Source organism: Tiliqua scincoides, chromosome 3, assembly GCF_035046505.1.
Source record: "Tiliqua scincoides isolate rTilSci1 chromosome 3, rTilSci1.hap2, whole genome shotgun sequence".
In the NCBI taxonomy this organism is placed as follows: Eukaryota; Metazoa; Chordata; class Lepidosauria; order Squamata; family Scincidae; genus Tiliqua; species Tiliqua scincoides.
Genome location: NC_089823.1, coordinates 75840197 through 75859345, shown reverse-complemented (window position 1 = coordinate 75859345; position 19149 = coordinate 75840197). Strand labels below are relative to the sequence as shown.

Sequence of the window (19149 nt, the reverse complement as noted above, 5' to 3'; positions counted from 1 at the left end):
CAATCTTGCCTAATGTCCAACTTTTGGCCTCACACTCCTCTTCTGCAAAACATTTTGATGTTAAGATGGTAAGAACTTTGCATGTTCCAAGTGCTAAATAGTTTATTCAGTTATTAGGATAATTTAATATCCAGTCTTACTGCAGAAACTGAACTGGGATCTCTAATGACACAAGCCCAAGATTCAAGTACTCTAATTACCAGCAAAATGAATTGGTGCAGCACATACATACCTCCTAAGCTGTCCAGATCTTCAAGAATTCGCCCAAACCTAGTCAAGATCAAATGTTACACATTAATGAAACACAGCAAGTGTGGTAATGCACCAAACAGGCAGCTGTCCACAATATTAAAACTACTGCTAGTACCTGACAGAGTTGTGGACATTCAGATATTTTTCTCTTATTTCAGGTTGGCTTCCTAAAGGCAGGAGAACTTCTATATAGCTGTCTTTCATTCTCCTAGGAGGTAGGTCAGCCTGGTTTTTGGCAAGGAGCGTATGTAGTGCTTTCCTTTCGTTCATTGCTTGCACGTGGTCTCTGAAGGGGAGAAAATGAGTCAAAAAACAGACAAAACAAGAAGGTAGCGAGCAGATCACAAAATGCAGGACAAGTAGACCAGCACAGGGCTGGAAGTTACTAGTTCAAATCTTAGTTTAGCCATGAGCACAAAGCAGCTTGAGGCAAGCCACCATAAGCTTCAAGCCATTTTTGCAACTTAAGGTCGATAAGTCTTAAAACAAACTTCCTTACAGGGTTTGTTTTAAGGAATTATAAGAGAAGGTATGTATACTATGAGCACATCATAATGATACTTTCCAATTATATTTGGAGGTGTAACCATGGCCTCTGAGAGAGGGGTGCAGGGAGTATAGTAACTGGGCACAAAGTCAAAAAGGAAGCCCAAAAAAGGGTCAAAAAGGGAGCCCAGAAAGGGGACCCAGGAATCTCATTTGAAGGGAGAAGGAAAGGGGCCCAAGGGGCATTTGTATACCCCAATAAAATTCCCCTCTGAGGCTCTGGGTATAACAAACCTCAGTGCTTCAGACAGGATCAGTTAAGGGTTTTCTCTGAAGGATACACTGAGCTTTCCTTTTCCATCCCTCATGGCTGCTCCACACAGAAAGGTAACTACTCAAAAAAATCAGTAGAAGTTCTGCTTAACTCTTATATCAATGGTTGTTAGAGGGGGAGAGAAGAAATCTTTGTTCACTGATGTTAGAGTAAAACTATAGAAAACTTTTCACCAAACAATAAATTAGGGGAAAAAAATGCCTGTAAGCTTCATACCTCCAGTTAGTGGATGCTCCCACTATATCCCTCAATCTACTTCGCACTGAAAGAAAGCAAAGAAGAGTCAGAAAAATATTTGACCAGGCAGCTATGAGGTGACTTGTGGAAAGGGAACCAATGTCTTCCCAAGAAGCAAAAGGGGAAGGAATCAAAGCCAGGCAAAGAGAAACTCAACGTCCAAAGATGGCCAACATCATTCCTGCTCTCAGGGTCACACCGTCATTATAAATAGGTGCAAGAAAAACTAATTTAATAGTGGCTGGCACTCTATCTTTATAACACGATTTTTAAAATTTTGTTTAGACCAGGGCTGTCCAAACTTTTTGGCATGAGGACCACATCATCAATCTGACACTGTGTCGGGGGCCAGGAAAAAAAGAATTAATTTACATTTCAAATTTGAATAAATTTACATAAATGACTATATTAGAGATGGAACTTATATGAATGAATGAAGGTCTCACAATAGCTCAAGGCCTATAAAAGGCCTTGCACAAAGCTAGGCTGGCCTTTCCTTCGCTGCCACTGCTGCATCACAGACGTGAAACAGCAAGCAGTGGAGGGAGCCCTCATCCCACAGTTCACATGAGAGGTCGAACAGTCGCCCTCACGCTGATAGTAGTTGTGTCAGGCCAGCATGGACTCCAGCAAGTCACAGGAGGGCCAGAGTCTCATTGGAAGCTGGGGGCTCCCTACAGGTTGGATTGGGAGTCCCCAAGGGGACTCAGTAGTAGCCCACAGACCAGGGTTTGGGCATCCCTGGTTTAGACCTTTAAGGTAGGCACAGAAGAAGTTGCCTTACACCAAATCAGATCACTGGTCTATCTTGTTCAGTAATATTTCACTGACTGGTAGTGGCTCTTCAGAATATCAGAGAGAAGTCTTCCCCAGCCCTACCAAGAATTGTCCAGGATTGAACCTGGGGCTTAGCACATGTAAAATAGGGGCTCCACTACAAAATGCTTTAACAATGAAAAAAATCATGGTTTAAAAAGCCGATAAACCTTGTGGCTATTATTTTCTTCTTTATCAGCTAAATTCAGCCCAGCAGTGGTAGCACATAATGCACCAGATAAAGGCAATTTAATCTCAGGGCAATCTAGCACCAGCACTGATCCTGGTATGTATGTACTCTGGGGATCAGATATACCCTCAAAGAATCTTCAATATAAACATGACACAGATGTGCTCATATTTCTGCTTTTGGTGCTCAAAAGGCATGTAAAATATACAGTGGGAAGTTCCAGAGTCAAAACTACATTTAATCTCCTCTGGATGAAAAAGCGTTATAGACTTAAGCTTTTGTAATTTTATTTATTTAGAAATGAACAAGTAGAGCATCTTGGGGGAAAAGTCAGCTCCCAAACTGGCAGTAGTGCCAGCAATCCTGCATTAGATTTTTCAGAGAGCAAATTGTGGACACCAGCCCAGCTAAACTCAAAAACTCTCAGTTCCTTGTATGATTCTCTCTCTTTCTGCCAAATTCCAATTTCAACAGCGCTTTTTCTCTCTGACCCTTCCATTAGCCAAAAGATGTCAACTTCCAAAAGCAACAGAGGGAGATTTCCAACCACTGAGGAATAAGACTTCCTTTGTTAAAGTCCCTGATCATCCCGTAGTCATTCAGTGACAACAGAATCAACATATAAAATGATTTTATATCAGAGGTATTCCATAACTTTACAAGTTTACATTTCCCTTGCATACTCCTGAGTGTGTATATCACAATAGCCGTGCAAAACACTGCAAAATAAAATATCTTAAGAGTGCCATTAAATTGCATGTTTTGTTCTTTCACACTATTACCATGTAAGGCAGGGATTGGCAGCCTTCTTCCACAAAGGGGCCAGACATCAAGTTCTTCAATAGTATGTACAGTTGTGTAATGGAAATGCACAAGATCCCTTGAGGAGGTAGGGTGTGGTGTCAACAGTGGCACCTGACAGGCAAGCATGGGGTTAACACCAGGGTCTTAGATTACAGTGAATGGGCTGCACAGTTGTAGCCACTTGAAGGCAAAAAGGTGAACAGGAATAAAAGTAGCACCTGGAGGAAGGAACGGAGTATGGGTGTAGAAGGAAGCAGGTTGGAAAGACTGGAAGGAAGATGGAGAGACAGACAGCCCAATCCTATCCACACTTTCCTGGGAGTAAGCCCCATTGACTCTAATGGGATTTACTTCTGAGTAGATAGGCATAGGATTGGGCTGTGAGGCCCCAATCCTATCCAACTTTCCAGCACTGGTGTAACCACAATGCAGCCCCGAGATAACAGAATGAACTTTCCCTTACTTTGAGAAGGCTTCCGTGACTGCCTCCCTACCACAGGAAGCAGTGCATGCCCCTATCCTAGAAAATTGGATAGGATTGGGCCCTGAGAAAGCAGAACGAAGTAGCTTCGAGGAAGAGGACAGATTGACTAAATGGATTGAATGGAGACTACTGGAAACTGCTGGAACATAGACCACTGGGGACACTGGAGGCTGGTGGGTGGCTGCCATGTGCAGGAGCTGCTGGGAACCAAGGTGTTGCTGTAGCAGTTGGCGGAGCTGCTGGCAAAGAGTGGAGGAAGGAGGAACTCTGCAGGTTGAACAGGCAAGCTACCCTAGTGGTGGGATCCAGCAGTGCATTCTGCAGAATTAGCGCTATTTTGAGTGAATAATTAGCTTAAAGTGGGCATAAGTTCTCTAGAGAAAGTTTGGAAAGGGAATTTGGCAAAACAACATGTGTGTTTGACATGCATGCATGAACTTCCAATTAGGCCACAGAACTAAGAAAAAAGAGGTGGGTCCAGCACAGAGAGGTATATGCCCAGACAGAGATTGATGCTTAAAAGAAGCTTTTGCTCTTGATCTGCTGATACTGTAAGCCTTACAGATATAGAATTATGAACTTGAATTCTTTTTTAGGACTAACACAGGCCAAGTGGATATATCATTTCAGGACTATACGCTGGATCCAGCCCACAGGCTATATGTTGCCTAACCCCAATGTAAGGCATATGCAGGGATAGTCATTACTATAACTAGATAACCGGAGTGGAAAAATACTTCGGCACCTGGTTGTTTGAACTCCTAGAAATTTGATTCCGATGTCTAGAAATTTTGTAAACCATCTCAACACTTGGATACAGCAGGAATAAATACAAACATAAAAATAAATAAGATGTAGCATATTTCATATGCCCTGCGCAGGGACAGGTGCCTCCTAATCTGATGCTGGGTCCCAAAACAATTGAGCCTGGCACACGGCTGGTGGAAATATTTTCCAAGTCCTGCCTGTAAGCATTTGTCAGTATTTTATTTCTCAGTGACAGCATAAAGCAATTTGATTCAAATAGAACTATTTTATATTATAGTTATAATTCTAAATCATGAAGAAAAGGGTGCCCAAAGGAAATGCAACCAAAGTAGAAGAAAGCAAATAATGCTCTCCCCATCACCGCTGAATTTCATGCCTGTATTCTGTACTTGACTATGATCCTTTTTGCCAGCCCAGGAGGGTCACAAACATGCCTTAAAGCATGTTTGCACCTCTTCAAGAGATGACTGGGCTGGCGTAGGGATGCGCGCCAGCCTGCAGAGGCTGGATCCAGCCTCCACACTGACTCTGGGAGGAAGGGTTGCATCGGCGGAGCTCAGCCGATTCAAGGGTCTGGGGAGGACGGGACGGAGGCGTTCCGAGGCAGCGGGAGGTCAGATGGAGGGCAGCCCCAGGAACAGGTGGGCAGGGAGCGGGACTGGGACCCGGCAGTTATGCCGGCTCCCAACCCCATTCCCTGAGCAGCACAGAGCAGCTGCAAACCGATCTGCTCTCCTCAGACTGATACCAACTCCTGAGTTGACACAAGTCCAAGGAGACCCATTGGGAAGACTTCCCCTTACCTCCGGCCGAGCCACTTTGGGCCCCTATTTTGCACTGGATACAGCACAGGCCAACTGGCTTGCCTGTTCCAGAACAAGATAGGATTGTGCTGTGCATCTGCTTACTTTCACATTGCACACAAGAATCTGCGAGCCAAACTACACATGACAACAAGTGTCTGTAAACATGGGTCTGACCCTATATACCAGGGGTGCCCAAAACCTGGCCCGCGGGCCACTTGCGGCCCTATGCGGGTCCCCATTCGGCCCCCAGGGGGTCCCCCCATCTCCAATGGGCACTCAGCCGTCACCCCAGCCCACGCTGGCCCGGCGCAGGAGCTCCGCACCTTGCTTTCCCTCACGCCGCTGAGCTCAGTGGCAGTGAAGGAAAGACAAGCCCAGCACGTGCGCAGGGCCTTTTATAGAGCAGGGACTTGCAGATCTCGCATTACTTCCCACTATAAAAGAACCCTGCGTGCTTGCCGGCTGGTCTTTTCCTGCCTTGCCCATGGGCTGGGCTGGGCTGGGCTCCGCTCAGCTGAGCTAAGCTCCTCTCCTGCCACCTGAGCCAGGGGAGTGCAGGAGAGAGAAAGAGAGAGAGAGGGAGAGGGAGAGAGAGAGAGATCCCGCCCAGCCTGCAGCACATGTTAGGGTGAATGGGATCAAACTGGCGTGTAGATCCCCCCCTTATTAGGGTGAATGGGATCACCTTTATTAGGATGAACTGTCATGAAGATCCCCCCCTTACTAGGGTGAATGAGCTCATCAACTGGCATGAAGATTCCCCCCCTTATTAGGGTGAATGGGATCATAAACTGGATTGAATTCATTCATTCATTTTCCCTCTCTAATATATTCATTTATGTAAATTTATTCAAATTTGACATGTAAATTAATTCCTTTTTTTCTGGCCCCTGACACAGTGTCAGAGAGCTGTTGTGGCCCTCCTGCGAAAAACTTTGAGCACCCCTGCTATATACCAAGGAAAAACATAATTAGGATAGGAGGCTAGCAAGACAACAGCAGAAGAGTAATGGAGAGAACTTTCACTCAGCAGCAGTTCCGCTGGCTGCACATGCATGAACCTCAGGATCAGGGCCCCTCTACACAAGTGCAGGATGTGTAGAAGTTGGCACCTTTCCAACAGCCATCCAGGCATCTTCAGAGGTAGTAGACAACATGGAGCTGAAAAAACCAGGCATAAAGGAGAACACTAGACCAAGGCCAAGCGTGATACAGGAATCCATCAGTACAAGGGGCTGTGCATTACTGGAAAGTGAACAGATAAGGAGCTTTGAAGAACTGGGGGAACAAGGAACCAACTGGGCATAGGATTGCTAGGTAAACACTGTACTGGTGGCTGAATTTCACACACAGATCTGAACTAATCGGCCAATTCTTTGGCTGCAGGCTTCTAGATTAAACGCTAACATCCACACAAGTGTTTTGGAGGTAAACTTCTTTCTTTTTGTTGATGTAAACAATGGACCAAGTTGAAAGCAGACGATAGTTTGATTAATAAGGCTTGCTTTATTGGCTTAGCAGCATGAACCCATCTGGTGCCATCAATGAGGAGAACTTGGACTAGCTACCCAGAAATGTTGATATGATTAGCCATGCAACATAGATAGAAAGAAGTAAGGCAGGGGCAGCAGATATACAGTCATATTAAAAATGCAAGTTACCACAACACACCATTATTCACATGAATGGGTAAATGCCCTGTGGAGGAGAAAAAGCAGTTTAGAATACCAGCATAATTGCAAAAAGAAATAGAAAAAGCCACCTGCCTCTTATTCTCCTGGACACTCTACATTCTATCACAAACACCCAGAACTGCACATACAAATGTCCATTAACATATAAATGAATTCTACTGTATTGATAATAATCTATTTCAGCGCCACAGTTAATGTAATCCACTCGCTTGCCAAGCAGGATACTAAATTTCCATAGCTGCCTGTTGATTTCATTCGTACACTCTCACCTTCATCTATCCCCATCCTCCTCTACCCTCACTCTGTGTCCCACACTGTCAGAAGAAAAACTGTAAGCTAGGTTTGGCTTAGGTCTTGGCCCAAGACCTCCCAGTCTCTGAGGCACCATGTCAATAGGTGCATCCCTTACCTATTGACATGCCAGCCTCTGACCCCCATCCCTGGATTAGAAAAAAGAGGAGAGCAGCACAGAGAGGAAGTGTGGTGGGGGAGAAACGTGAGCTAGAGCAAGGCCCACCACTCTTCTCCACACTTCCTCTCCAGCTCCGCTCCCCCTTTCTTTTTCCAATCTAGGGAGTGGAGAAGGAGAAGTGGCAGAGACACAGAGGTGGGCATTCCCTACCAAGCTGCTATCTGAGGTAATTGCCTCAGCTGTCCTCAAAGTGGGTCTGCCCTGCTATAAGCCCAGCCAACTGTGCCCCAAACAACTTCTCAGCACAAAGTTTTGCCATCAGCACTCCAACAGAAAAGAAAAAAAGCTAGTCTTATATTTTGATCCACAGTTCTATAGCATACAAGAGTGGAGATACAACCACTAAGTTCAATACAGCAATTATTCCCATTTTACTCCTCCAATGATGTCATCACAAAAAAACAAAAGAAACCTTTCTAATTGTATGACCAGACCATCTACAGTTCAGTGACATTACCTCCTTCCATGTCCAGAGAAGCTGGGGAGCCACCAGTAGCAGAAGTCATCATCCTCATCAGGGTAGGACCGGCCTTGTTTAACTGAAGCCATCTGCACCACAGGAAGAATAAAATGGGGTTCAAAATTATATTAGAAGAGGGGAGTTTGACTCAAAGTTGGGGGAGCCTAATCCTGCCAAAAAAGAAAAGTGATGTGATGTAGGACTCTTCCAGATGGGATACCAAGACTGAGATTGCCACATTTTGCTCTTTTGGGGGGGAGGGGTTACACTCCATCATCATATAGTAGTATTGGCAACCTTCAGTCTCGAAAGACTATGGTATCGCGCTCTGAAAGGTGGTTCTGGCACAGCATCTAGTGTGGCTGAAAAGGCCAATCCGGGAGTGACAATCCCTTCCACACCGGGAGCAAGTGCAGTCTGTCCCTGGTCTGTCTCCCTGGCTATGGGCCTTCCTTCTTTGCCTCTTAGCCTCAGACTGTTGGCAAAGTGTCTCTTCAAACTGGGAAAGGCCATGCTGCACAGCCTGCCTCCAAGCGGGCCGCTCAGAGGCCAGGGTTTCTCCATCATCACCCACCTAGTATCTACCTGTATTTTCCTGTGCTTGAATCATCACATCTCTTAGTGCAAAAAAATCAACCTTTCTTCCAGAATAGCAGTACAGTGGTGCAAGGACTACAGACTGCTGTCAACACTGGTGTTCTGCCTTCTTTTGAGAAGCATGTGCCACATATAACAAACAGGAAGCAGGAGGGGTAAAAGGAGAGGGTCAGGGTTCAATCCTAACCCCTTATGTCAGTACTTTCCTGCACTGGCATAGCGGTGCCAATGGGACGTGTGCTGCATCCTGTAGTTGGGTGTCACTCACAGAAGCCTCCTCAAAGTAACGGAATGTTTGTTCCCTTCCCTCAGAGCTGCATTGCCCTTATGTCAGTGCTGGAAAGGGGTTAGGATTGCGCCCTCAGTCTATTATGTCCCCAAAGCATGCTATAGCTCAGGGGTGACCAAACAGTGGCTTGTGAGCCACATGCACCTTTTTGACATATAATGTGCAGCTCACAGAAATATATTGGCTGAGTTCCTTTTGGCATCACAATTAATATAAAAGGTACATTAAAAATGTTCAAGCATATACCGTAGATACTCACGTATAGTACATGAAATTTTTGCCAAGTAATCAAGCTCCAATTCTCAGTTCGCCTGATCTCCGGCTCAAACAGAGGGCAGAGCCTTTCAACTCTGAACAGTTTCCTTTCTCAGCTGAGCTGTTGCTCAGCTCAGGCAGGCACCTCCTTAGTTGCTATAATTACTTTCCAGGGACATTCCAGCCAAAGTTAACCTTTTATTCTCCTTCCTTGTGCTGCAGCCTGGTTCTGCTTGGCAAATGCTTGCAAAGCAGGTCTGTTTTTGGAAACACCAGGATAGGACCCTCCTTTCCAGGCTACAATTCAGTGCACCATTCCTTCAGAATAACACCCATGGAAAGCAGTGGGTCTACTTCTGAGTAAAAAGGGTTGCAAATATCTCATCTCTCCGCTGTGAACTGAATTTCACACTCTCAGTTATGTGTTATGGGTTGTATGTTGTATGTAGAGCTTCTGGCTTAACACACCAGACACCTTAAAGGTGTCTTTGATTCATGGTTCTCCTCATGTCCACCTTAAAGGTGGATTTGATTCATGGATCTCCTGCAGTGGTTCCCAACCTTTTTCACTTGCATATCCCTTGACAGCCTATTTCCATAAATTGTACCCTTCATATTAGCAAAATGTTTGTAATTAATAATACAAGCCCTCATCTCCTCTCAGACTTCATGTATTCATCACATATTTTCTCTTTTCATCTGTTTGAAGAACAGAAGACTTTGCACTGTTTTGCACCAGAAGTGTGCTGAGAAATTCTGGGTGATTGATCCCTTTCCATATTATGTTTCCGCTTTTTTACTGTGCTGGTTTTCAATCACTGGTTCATACATGAATTGATGACCAAAAACTAGCTATTGGTGGGGTTTTTACAGCCAACTAGCTACCTCCCTTCCTGCCTTGCTGGTCCTTGCAAGGCATTCCTGCCTTGCAAGGCATTCTGGAGCACAGCCTGCCTTTTTCTGCCATTATTTCATTCTTTTTCAATTACCCCTAAAGGTCCTGTTGAGTGTCCCTGGGAGTACATGAATACCAAGTTGGGAACCAATGTTTTACTGGTATGTAGTTTACAGTGCACTTATTCTGATAGTGTTTACAAAAAGGTGGTGAAGACCAGAATTTAAAAAAGAACAAAAATGTATCTTATGACCTTTTACTATGTTTTTAATAAATTAGAGACTACAGTTCTTAGGTAACAATTAGTGGTAGGTTATTTTTCAGTATCTGGCCTCTGGTAAAATCAGACAAAACTATAGTCAGACACTCCCCTAAGTTTAACCCCCGACTTATCTGAAGGCCATAGAAAATTCCATTATTGTTGGCTCAAAACCTGCCCTTGGCTTATCTGTGGGGTCGACTTATAGGCGAGTATCTGAAGTAATTATGTGCCAAGTACAAACTGAGTGTTCACTGGATTAAAATTTAAATTTAATGTTCGTGGTGAGTATATTTAAGCATTTTAATGCTAATTTTAATGTTAGATTTGAGTCAGGGAGTAAAGAAATTTCAGATCATCAAGAATTACAGAGGAATTGTGCTGAAGAATCAGTAATCATACAAGCCAGTTCTGACAATGTTAGTTTTTGTGGGCATGGCTTGGGATTACATGATTGTGACGTTGGTGGCTGGGTGTGTAATATTTGTTCATGTCTTGTGGCTCTCAAATACCTGAAGCTTATCATATGCAGCTCCACTGACATAGCTAATGATCATGTAGCCCAGTACGAAGTTCAAAGTGTTGTCCCAGAAGTGATGTCACAATCAGAAGTGACATCATGCCCAGTCTTTTAAAAACGTGAAAATTGGGAGGAACCCACCTTCTCCCCCCAGCAGCTCGCCACCCACTTGCTCTGCTGTCTCCCCCCAGTCAGTGGCATAGCTAAGGCATATATCTGCTACCTGGGGTCAAAGAAGATTCTGTAGTCCCCCTGCATGACAAAATCAAATTTAATTAAGTAAATAAATAAAAAGTTATTGGTTCCATGCTGCATCATAATAACATCTCATTGGCACTCAGAACAATCAGTCTCATAGGTCAGTTTGGAATTAAGCAAATCCACTTTTTGTTCCACAAGGCAGTTGTGTTTTCATTTTCTGGTTAATTGGCCATAACGTTTGACAGAATATAGATATTCCAGTGCACTGTTGCAATACATTCTGCATTAAAATACCTTTCCAATGATATATAACATGATGGTATTATTCATACATACCAAGATTTTCACAATTTTGGTCACTAGTGTCAAGCTCAGCTTATTGCTCCCCTAAAGCTTGATGCCCGGTGCAACTGCTACCACCTACACCCCAATTAGCTATGCCACTGTGTGGCTCTTACGTTAAGGAAATTTGGCCACCCCTACTATACCTATGCAATGTGTAAGAAACATTGGAAGCAAGTGTTCCAGGAATGAGAGGTTGCTCCCACCATCAGAGCTTCCCCTATCAATACTGTGTGTGCTCCTATTTTCCTCTAGTTTTTGCTTGCCCCTTTTCTGTCAGCAAACTACTTGCCAACCTCAAAAGGTCAGCAAGAAAGAAGCAAGGGGTTTGGGAATCCACTGATATAATTCTGCCATCAGCATAGTTATTAAAAGCCGACAACAACAGAAATTGCACAAATTTCAGATCCATGGCCCTGTTATGAACCACTGTTGTTTTGAGGTCTGCAAGGTGCACATCCTCCACCACACTTGCACTGTATCTCTTTCCAGATACTATATAAACATGTGAGGGGATAGCATTGTGTGCACCCAGCCTCCACACTTTCATTGTAAGTTCTGATGCTCCAGCTGTATGGAGGGCTCTCTTAACATGACTGATAGCCCAATCCTATGAATGCCTCCTCAGAAGTAAGTAGCATTATAGTCAATGGGGCTTGCTCCCAGGTAAGTGTGGATAGGATTGGGCAGTGAGGCAGCAATCCTATCCATACTTTCCTGGGAGTAAGCCCCCACTGACTATAATGTCTTACTTTTGAGTAGACGTGTGTAATATTGGGCTCTGAGAACCTTCAAAAGGCAGGAAGTGATGTCATTAAACAGGTCATAACCAAAAATCAGCACTTTTCCTCATTAGCTGCAAATGACAGAAGAAAAAATACACAAATCTTGATTGTATTTCAAGATATGGGAGAGCCCAAGTTTTGTGGGGGCTGCCCTTTTAGCAGTAACACCTCAGCACTGCTCAGCAGCTGAGAGCATGAGGGCTGGATAAAAAGCTGCCATATTCGGCCCCCAGGCCTTATGTTTGACACCCCTGACCTAAGTCATAGATAACTGAGCTCACCTCTGTGGTTTCCAGAATATCTTTTCATTACAATTCCTGTCAACCCAATGATACTGTAACACGGAATAATAGCGCCATCCAATGCATGTCCCATAGTTTAACGGGGCATATTCCTGGGTACAAGTGTATAGGATAACAGCCTAAAGCTATTGGTATTGTCAGGAGTGCAAATGAAAAAAAAATCTACTGCTGACTAACTCCAAAAGGTGCACATCCACCACCCTGATGTTCCCAATGCTAACCTAACAGTAAGCAAAGTCTTGACTTCAGCAAGACTGCTGCCTCAACTGTCCATGCCTAAAAAATCCCAGTGATCTCAGTGGCAGTAACTTCCAAGGATGTATATTCAGGACTGCAAACCCTCGCTTAATGTAGCATTGCCCACAGCAAACTGCTGAGAAAACACTGCATGAAAACAGGCAGGCTGTTCTGAGTATGACTCATAGGGGAGTAATTTCCTCCACTACACACACTACCACTGATCAGCTCAACACACTTGTGCCCAACCCCATCCAAATCCTTCTAGAAGATCTGAGTCTTCATTAGAGTTTCATAGTGCCACAGGCCAGGCCTCATTGATCTGTGCCACTGACTGCATGTTCTGCTATCACAAGGTGACTCCTGTGCAATCCAGAGACAAGGGGACACTCGAACATGATATATTGTAGGCTTATACAGGGAGCCTGTATGCATGCACAGTTTTCGCATGTGCAAACTTTTGACTTCCCTACATGATTCCACAGGTGATCACAGGGACCGGACCACTCAAAAATGTGGAGTACGGATCCCGTGTACTCATGTTGAGCATGACACGTGAATAGGTGCATGTCTGTGCAGACTCAGAGCCCAATCCTATGCACATCTACTCAGAAGTAACACCTCTTATAGTCAGTGGGGCTTACTCCCGGGAAAGTGTGGCTAAGATCACAGCCTCAGAGCCCAATCCTATGCACGTCTACTCAGAAGTAACACCTCTTATAGTCAGTGAGGCTTACTCCTGGGAAAGTGTGGCTAAGATCGCAGCCTCAGAGCCCAATCCTATGCACGTCTACTCAGAAATAAGTTCCATTGCAGTCAATGGGGCTTACTCCCAGGAAACTGTGGATAGGATTGGGCTGTCAGTCATGCAGCACACACAGAGCCCAAAGCTATGCCGTCAACTCAGAGGTAAATCCCATTATGTTCCATGGGCCTTACTCCCAGGAAAGCGTGGCTCGGACTGGAGCCACAGTGTGGGTAAGAGGCCCAGTGCCTGCTTCCTAGAAGCCAGATCTGCGGTCCAAGCTTGGCTGCAGCCTGCCTGGGGATCCCTGGCTGCGCGCAGGCGGAGGAGAGCAGAGGGGCGGTGCGTGCAGCGGCCTGGCTCGCCACTGCAGAGATCCCCTTTCGCCTCGCGCTGTTCCCGTTGGCGCCGGGCCCGGCAAGCGCGTGCGTGTTCTCCGCGCCGCTGTCTCCCCTGCCCCGCCGCCCGGCGCAGCAGCAGCAGCAGGCGTCCGAGGGATCGCCTTACCTGCACGGCAACATCCTGCTGCTCCTTGCGCAAGCCGCAGAACGCCTTGCGGGGAGACTGCTCTTGCCGCCGCCTGCAGCTCTTCTCCGGGCTGCGCAGGGCCGCCTGCCAAGAGCCACGCCTGGCACAGGAACTTGGCGCTGCCTGCTAGACCGCCCAGGCGCTCCGAGTCTCCAGGCATGTGGCCGACACCGCAGGCACCCCTCTTCCGCACAGTGGTTGCTCCCAGTGCCTCTCTCCGCTCTTGCAGCTCGGACTCTTCCATGCAGTAAGCAAGGGTGGCTTGCACTGCCTTCACCCTGTGTTCCTTGGGAGCCGTCCTCACCCCCTTTCCAGCACCTGCATCAGGGCAGTGCGACTCCGGCGTGAGGAAACGAGCATTGCCCTACCTTGAGGAGGCCTCTGTGACTGCCCCGCAACTGCAGGATGCAGCACATGCCCCACTGGCACAGCTATGCCAGTGCTGGAAAGTGGGTTAGGATTCCACCCTGGGACGTTTGAGCTGCCCCCTCCCACCAGCCCCACTGTCTGTCCTCATACATGTTGGTGCTCATCAGCCCTGGATCAACCGCCTAGCACAGCCCTGGATCAATCGCCTACTCAAACTTTTCAGGCCAGTGGCTCCCTTGACCCCCTTGGCTGTTGGCCATGACTCCCTATCCTGTTCCTGAGGGCTGGAAGTGACATCATTAAACAGGAAGTGGCCAGAAATATTAACTAGATTAATATTAATTATATTAATCATATCTTTAATTAAATGCAGATCTTTAAAATATATTATTAATACACAGCAATTATACATGCTTTATAAATGATCAGCTGCTGATCACTGTTGGAGACAGGATGCTGGAGTAGGTAGATTTTGTCTGGTCCAGGAGGACTCATTTCTTTAAACTTTGTAAGCATACCAATAGAATTGTTTTATCAAATGAACTTCGTGAACAACCAGTCTGACCAACATTACACACACACACCCCTGTGGACCCGAATCCAACTAGTCATTTCTCCCATTCTGCTTGGATAGGATTGAATCCTTTATTAATTTAATGAAATTCAATTTTTCCAGCAGCTGGTGGGGAAAACAAAAATAGACCATGAAAATATATCAGAGCTGATAAGGGTTTGATTAGGAAGCTGATTTGTCTCCTATACTAGGAGATGCACAGCTCAAGCCTATGCATGTCTACTCAGAAGTAAGTCCCATTAGAATCAATGGAACTTACTCCCAGGAAAGTAATAGTGGATAGGATTGAGCTGGCAATCACTTCATCAATGGCTGATAAGTATTCCCTTCAAATAGCAAGATTCATCAGTTTAAAAATACAGCCTTTCCTCCAGTCAAACAACAAGATTAATAAATCACTTTAAAAACAGTACCCTTTTTCTGCTCCTGGCCAAGTAAAGTGTGTGCTTGTCTCTCCCCTCCCCCTTTGCATGGAAGCAACTTTAAGACCCCTGGTGACTGGTAAAATAGGAAGTGTTTTATTTGGGGAGGAGGAGGAAAGTGGGAAGGTTTGGCTTCCAACTGCATGGAAGCAACTTTAAGACCCCTGGTGACTGGTAAAATAGGAAGTGTTTTATTTGGGGAGGGGGAGGAAAGCGGGAAGGTTTGGCGATTGAAAGGGGGGAGTGGAAGAGGGAGGGGGTTGAAAAGAGAGATTTCACTTTGATGAGAATCGATCCCAGGCTGGGAACTAGGAACCAACCAGAAAAGGATCAGGGAGGGTTAAGGACTGCAAGCTGAGCATGCTCTGTACTTGTCAGATGGGGGTTGGAGTCCAAGAGCTTTGAAAACAAAATGCAGCGAACAGTTGTGGAGTGGAGGGAGAAGAGAGCAGGGCGGCAGCAGCCACTCTCACAGCTGAGCAACTCCTGCTTTAAAAAAAAGCGCAGACAACAGAACCCAGGGGTGTGACTGTATTGCTGCGAGAGGACATCCCACGCCTCCCCTTTCAGTTCCTGGCGCCTCCCTAAAGAGCCACTCCTCCGAGTCTGAATAATACTGGCCTAGCATGTGCTTGGGGCATAAAGGGAAGGGGGCACCACAGAGATTTTTTTTCCCCAGTGCTTTGATTTGTGTGTGTTAAAATGCTATGCAACAGCCCAGTAGGACTGGGCCCTTAATGTCATTTTTTAAACTGTAAATAAACTTAACTGTAAGTTAACTGTAAATAAATCTTACTGTAAGTTTTGATTCATTTCAAAAGATAACATTTTATTTTATGGTTTAGTTTTTCTTTTTTAATTTCACCATAATTTTTTCAGTGTTTAAGCCTCTAAAGGTCTTAATCCAACCCTGGCTCTCATTTAAGCTCTATCATAGCAGCTCTTGCAAAATGAGAGTTGTTGAACAGTTGACTTTTCCCCACTCCTTCAAGTGCATGGTTCACTGGGATAAAGTCAGAATCCTAGTCCTTGTTAGTGATTGTAGCACTTTGGGGTGATCATGGTTATTCTGGATTAACACACACAGGGTGCAATCCTAACCAATTTTTCAGCACTGACATAACTGTGCCAATGTGGCGTGCACTGCATCCTGCAGTGGGAGGCAGTCAAGGGGGGCCTCCTCAAGGTAAGGGCATGTTTGTTACCTTACCTTGGGCCTGCATTGCGGCTAGGTCAGTGCTGGAATATTGGTTAGGATTGCGCCCACAGTTATATTATTAGTAGTAATTCTCCTTGTTACTTGCCTAAGGGGTGCTTTACAGAGTAACAAGACCAAAAAACAGATCGCACCTGTACCTACTGCAGCTCACAGTGTTTTCAAATATATTGATCCCAAGCACCAACAACAGATCCTGAGCTGCTTGACCTCTCTTGCTTTGTGGGAGCAAATCACTTGGGCTGCAATCCTAGACACATTTTCCTGGGAGTAAGCTCCATTGAGCACAATGGGACTTCTGAGAAGACGTGCATAGGAGGATTGTGCTGTCACCCTCTCAGATCCACTGTGGAGAGGATAACAAATTTTCTACCATTGAAATGAGATCTTTGCTAATGAGACATTTCCATATTTGCCATTGGCGTGAGACAAACAAAAATATTTGTCAGGGAAAGGAGAATATAACTACAACAAGTGCTACCTGAATGCTACACAACTACTGTAAGAGGTAGTTGAGCACCACATTTCTTCAACCCGGAACAGCCCTTCCATGAGGCTGACTGGAACAGTCACTTTGCCCCACACTCTGCACCTGCTTATCACCTTCCCCAGCCCTCCACCAATCTTTCTGCACCACTTAATCATTGTCCAGCCTCTGCTTGTGTGTTGTCTTTTAAAGCGAGCAAAAGGAGGACAGGAACATGGCTTTCCTTCTCCTCTTTCTGCAATGGAGCTAGAGGAGGTAGGCAATGCTGTCACCTCCACCATCATCAGACTGCTGCCACCTCCACCACTTCTTTTAAATTGGTTAGAGCAGTGATTTTCAACCTTTTTCATCTCATGGCACACTGGCAAGGCACTAAAATGGTCAAAGCACACCATCAGTTTTTTGACAATTGACATCAGTTTTTTGACACACTGTGCTACCAATGGGGGGCTCACATCCCCCAATAGCCCTACTAATAAATGACCTTCTCCTAAATTCCTGTAGCACACCTGGGGACCAAACTACAGCATTTCATACATATATTTTCCACATAAGTTCATGCAGTTACATTCATTTATTTTTTATTTTTCATATTTTTATACCGCCCTTCCTCCAAGGAGCTCGGAGTGGTATACATGGTTCCTTCCCTCCTTTTGTCCTCACAACAACCCTGTGAAATAGGTGAGGCTGAGAGATCATGGCTGGCCCAAGATCACCCAAGAAGCTTCATGGCTGAATGGGGATTTGAACCTGGATCTTCCCGGTCTAACTCCAGAATCAGTACACTGTGAAAGAAGAAGGGCGACTTAACGGAATAAGAGACTGAGAACACCCAAGACAAATGTGGCTTTATTGAATTCTGCTGTTACAGTTTCAAAATCAATGTGAGCTCAGAAAGACTTTTGTCCTGTACTCTGAGCCAAATAAAATGTATATTTAATTATGTAATTTGATGTGTATATCCGTTATAGCATGGCAGCAGTTGCTCCTTTGAGAATACACCAGGTCACCAGTGTTGTGTCTTGCTCTTTCAAAGGCAAGCCCAGAAGACTTCAGGGTGATACAGGCCACTTGTGTGAACTGGAGTCACTTTTGCAGCAGAGACTGGCAGCAGTGGCATCAGAAGTGGACAAAGGACCCAAGCCCAACAGAGGGCTCACCTTACCAAGTCAACCTAGTCTGTACTAATGAGAGTGGTAGCACCCGATAGACTATCATGGGGGTGGTGAGGGCAGTCTGGGGCAGGGGTCAGGCTTTGCTCTAGACCTTGTAGCAATCTGGTGCCTATTCCGGAGATTGGTATGAGTGATTGAGTCTGTATGAACTTCTCAAGGCCCCGAGCAGTCCTAAACCCAAATGGACAGTCTTCAGATAAGCTTCACTTGTATCCTACATGACTTGAAGCCTGTCTGCTCTGGGCTTTTCTCTTTCTAGTGAATTGTAAGCAAAAAATAGTTGAGATCTGAGAAGCAGTGCTCTGGTGTGTGCTGCTTTTTTCACATTCAGTAACTACTGCAGTCCAAACATGCACACTCTCTATAAATCTGTTTGTGTATAATTAGCTCGAATTCACGAGTTCACAACATTTCTAAACTAGCTTGCTTGAAAAAGTTATTTCCTGATCATCATTAACTAGTGTGTTATAAGGTCACTGACCTCGGAGTACTGAAATTAATTCATTCAAATTATTGTGTCTAAATAAATCCATCCTTTGATGGATTGTTTGCATGGCCTTCCTCAGGAACAGAGAAACACATGTTGCTCCCACCCTATCTGCCACCTTTTTCTCTTTCCAAAGTTCTTTTCCCACGTTGACGATTTAGGAAGGATTAATAGCTTTCTAACACAAACAATTTTGTCTTATTAGATCCTTGGCAGCCTTTCTGTTTAGTTTTCAATCCAGCTTATGTAACTAGTAAGGCTGAAAAAAAAACTGTTCAGCTATAACCTCAAAATTGTTGCTTGTTGCTCCATTTGGAAGGAAAGACTTTTCCACCAAGTACTGGGAGAAAGGATGTGTTCTACATACACGTTTTCTTTCCTCACAGAGGACACATGTATTAAAAAAGAATGTTTGTTATTTAAGAATGGGAACTAAGTGAAGAACCAAAACAAAGCCTGAAAGAGTAGCAACATACAGTATATCAGTGACTATCTACAGCAGTGATTTTCAACCAGGGTGCTGTGGCACATTGGTGCATCGCCAATGATCTGCAGGTGTGTCCTGGGAGTTTGGGGGGAGGGTCATTTCATAGTTGGACCACTGGGGGATGTGAGCCCCCACTGGCAGTGCAGTGTGCCCTGTCAATTGTCAAAACCCTGA

At 45.2% G+C, this 19149-nt stretch overlaps 1 protein-coding gene across 3 annotated transcripts in view; it reads right to left on the bottom strand.

Annotated features, from left to right (window-relative positions):
- ACOT9 (acyl-CoA thioesterase 9) overlaps window positions 1–13904 on the bottom strand; it is a 30466-nt gene extending 16562 nt beyond the window's left edge. Inside the window, exons 1-6 of one of the 3 annotated variants that reach the window (XM_066622431.1) lie at window positions 13738–13904; window positions 7801–7892; window positions 6849–6875; window positions 1289–1334; window positions 368–538; window positions 233–270 (exon numbers count right to left, since the gene is read on the bottom strand). In XM_066622431.1, the coding sequence (XP_066478528.1) occupies window positions 233–270; window positions 368–538; window positions 1289–1334; window positions 6849–6875; window positions 7801–7892; window positions 13738–13751 (388 nt within the window). In that variant the 5' untranslated portion in view covers window positions 13752–13904. The remainder of the gene's footprint in view (window positions 1–232; window positions 271–367; window positions 539–1288; window positions 1335–6848; window positions 6876–7800; window positions 7893–13737) is intronic. The other 2 variants (XM_066622428.1, XM_066622429.1) reach the window with 2 other exon arrangements.
- Between the last annotated feature and the right edge of the window lie 5245 nt (window positions 13905–19149).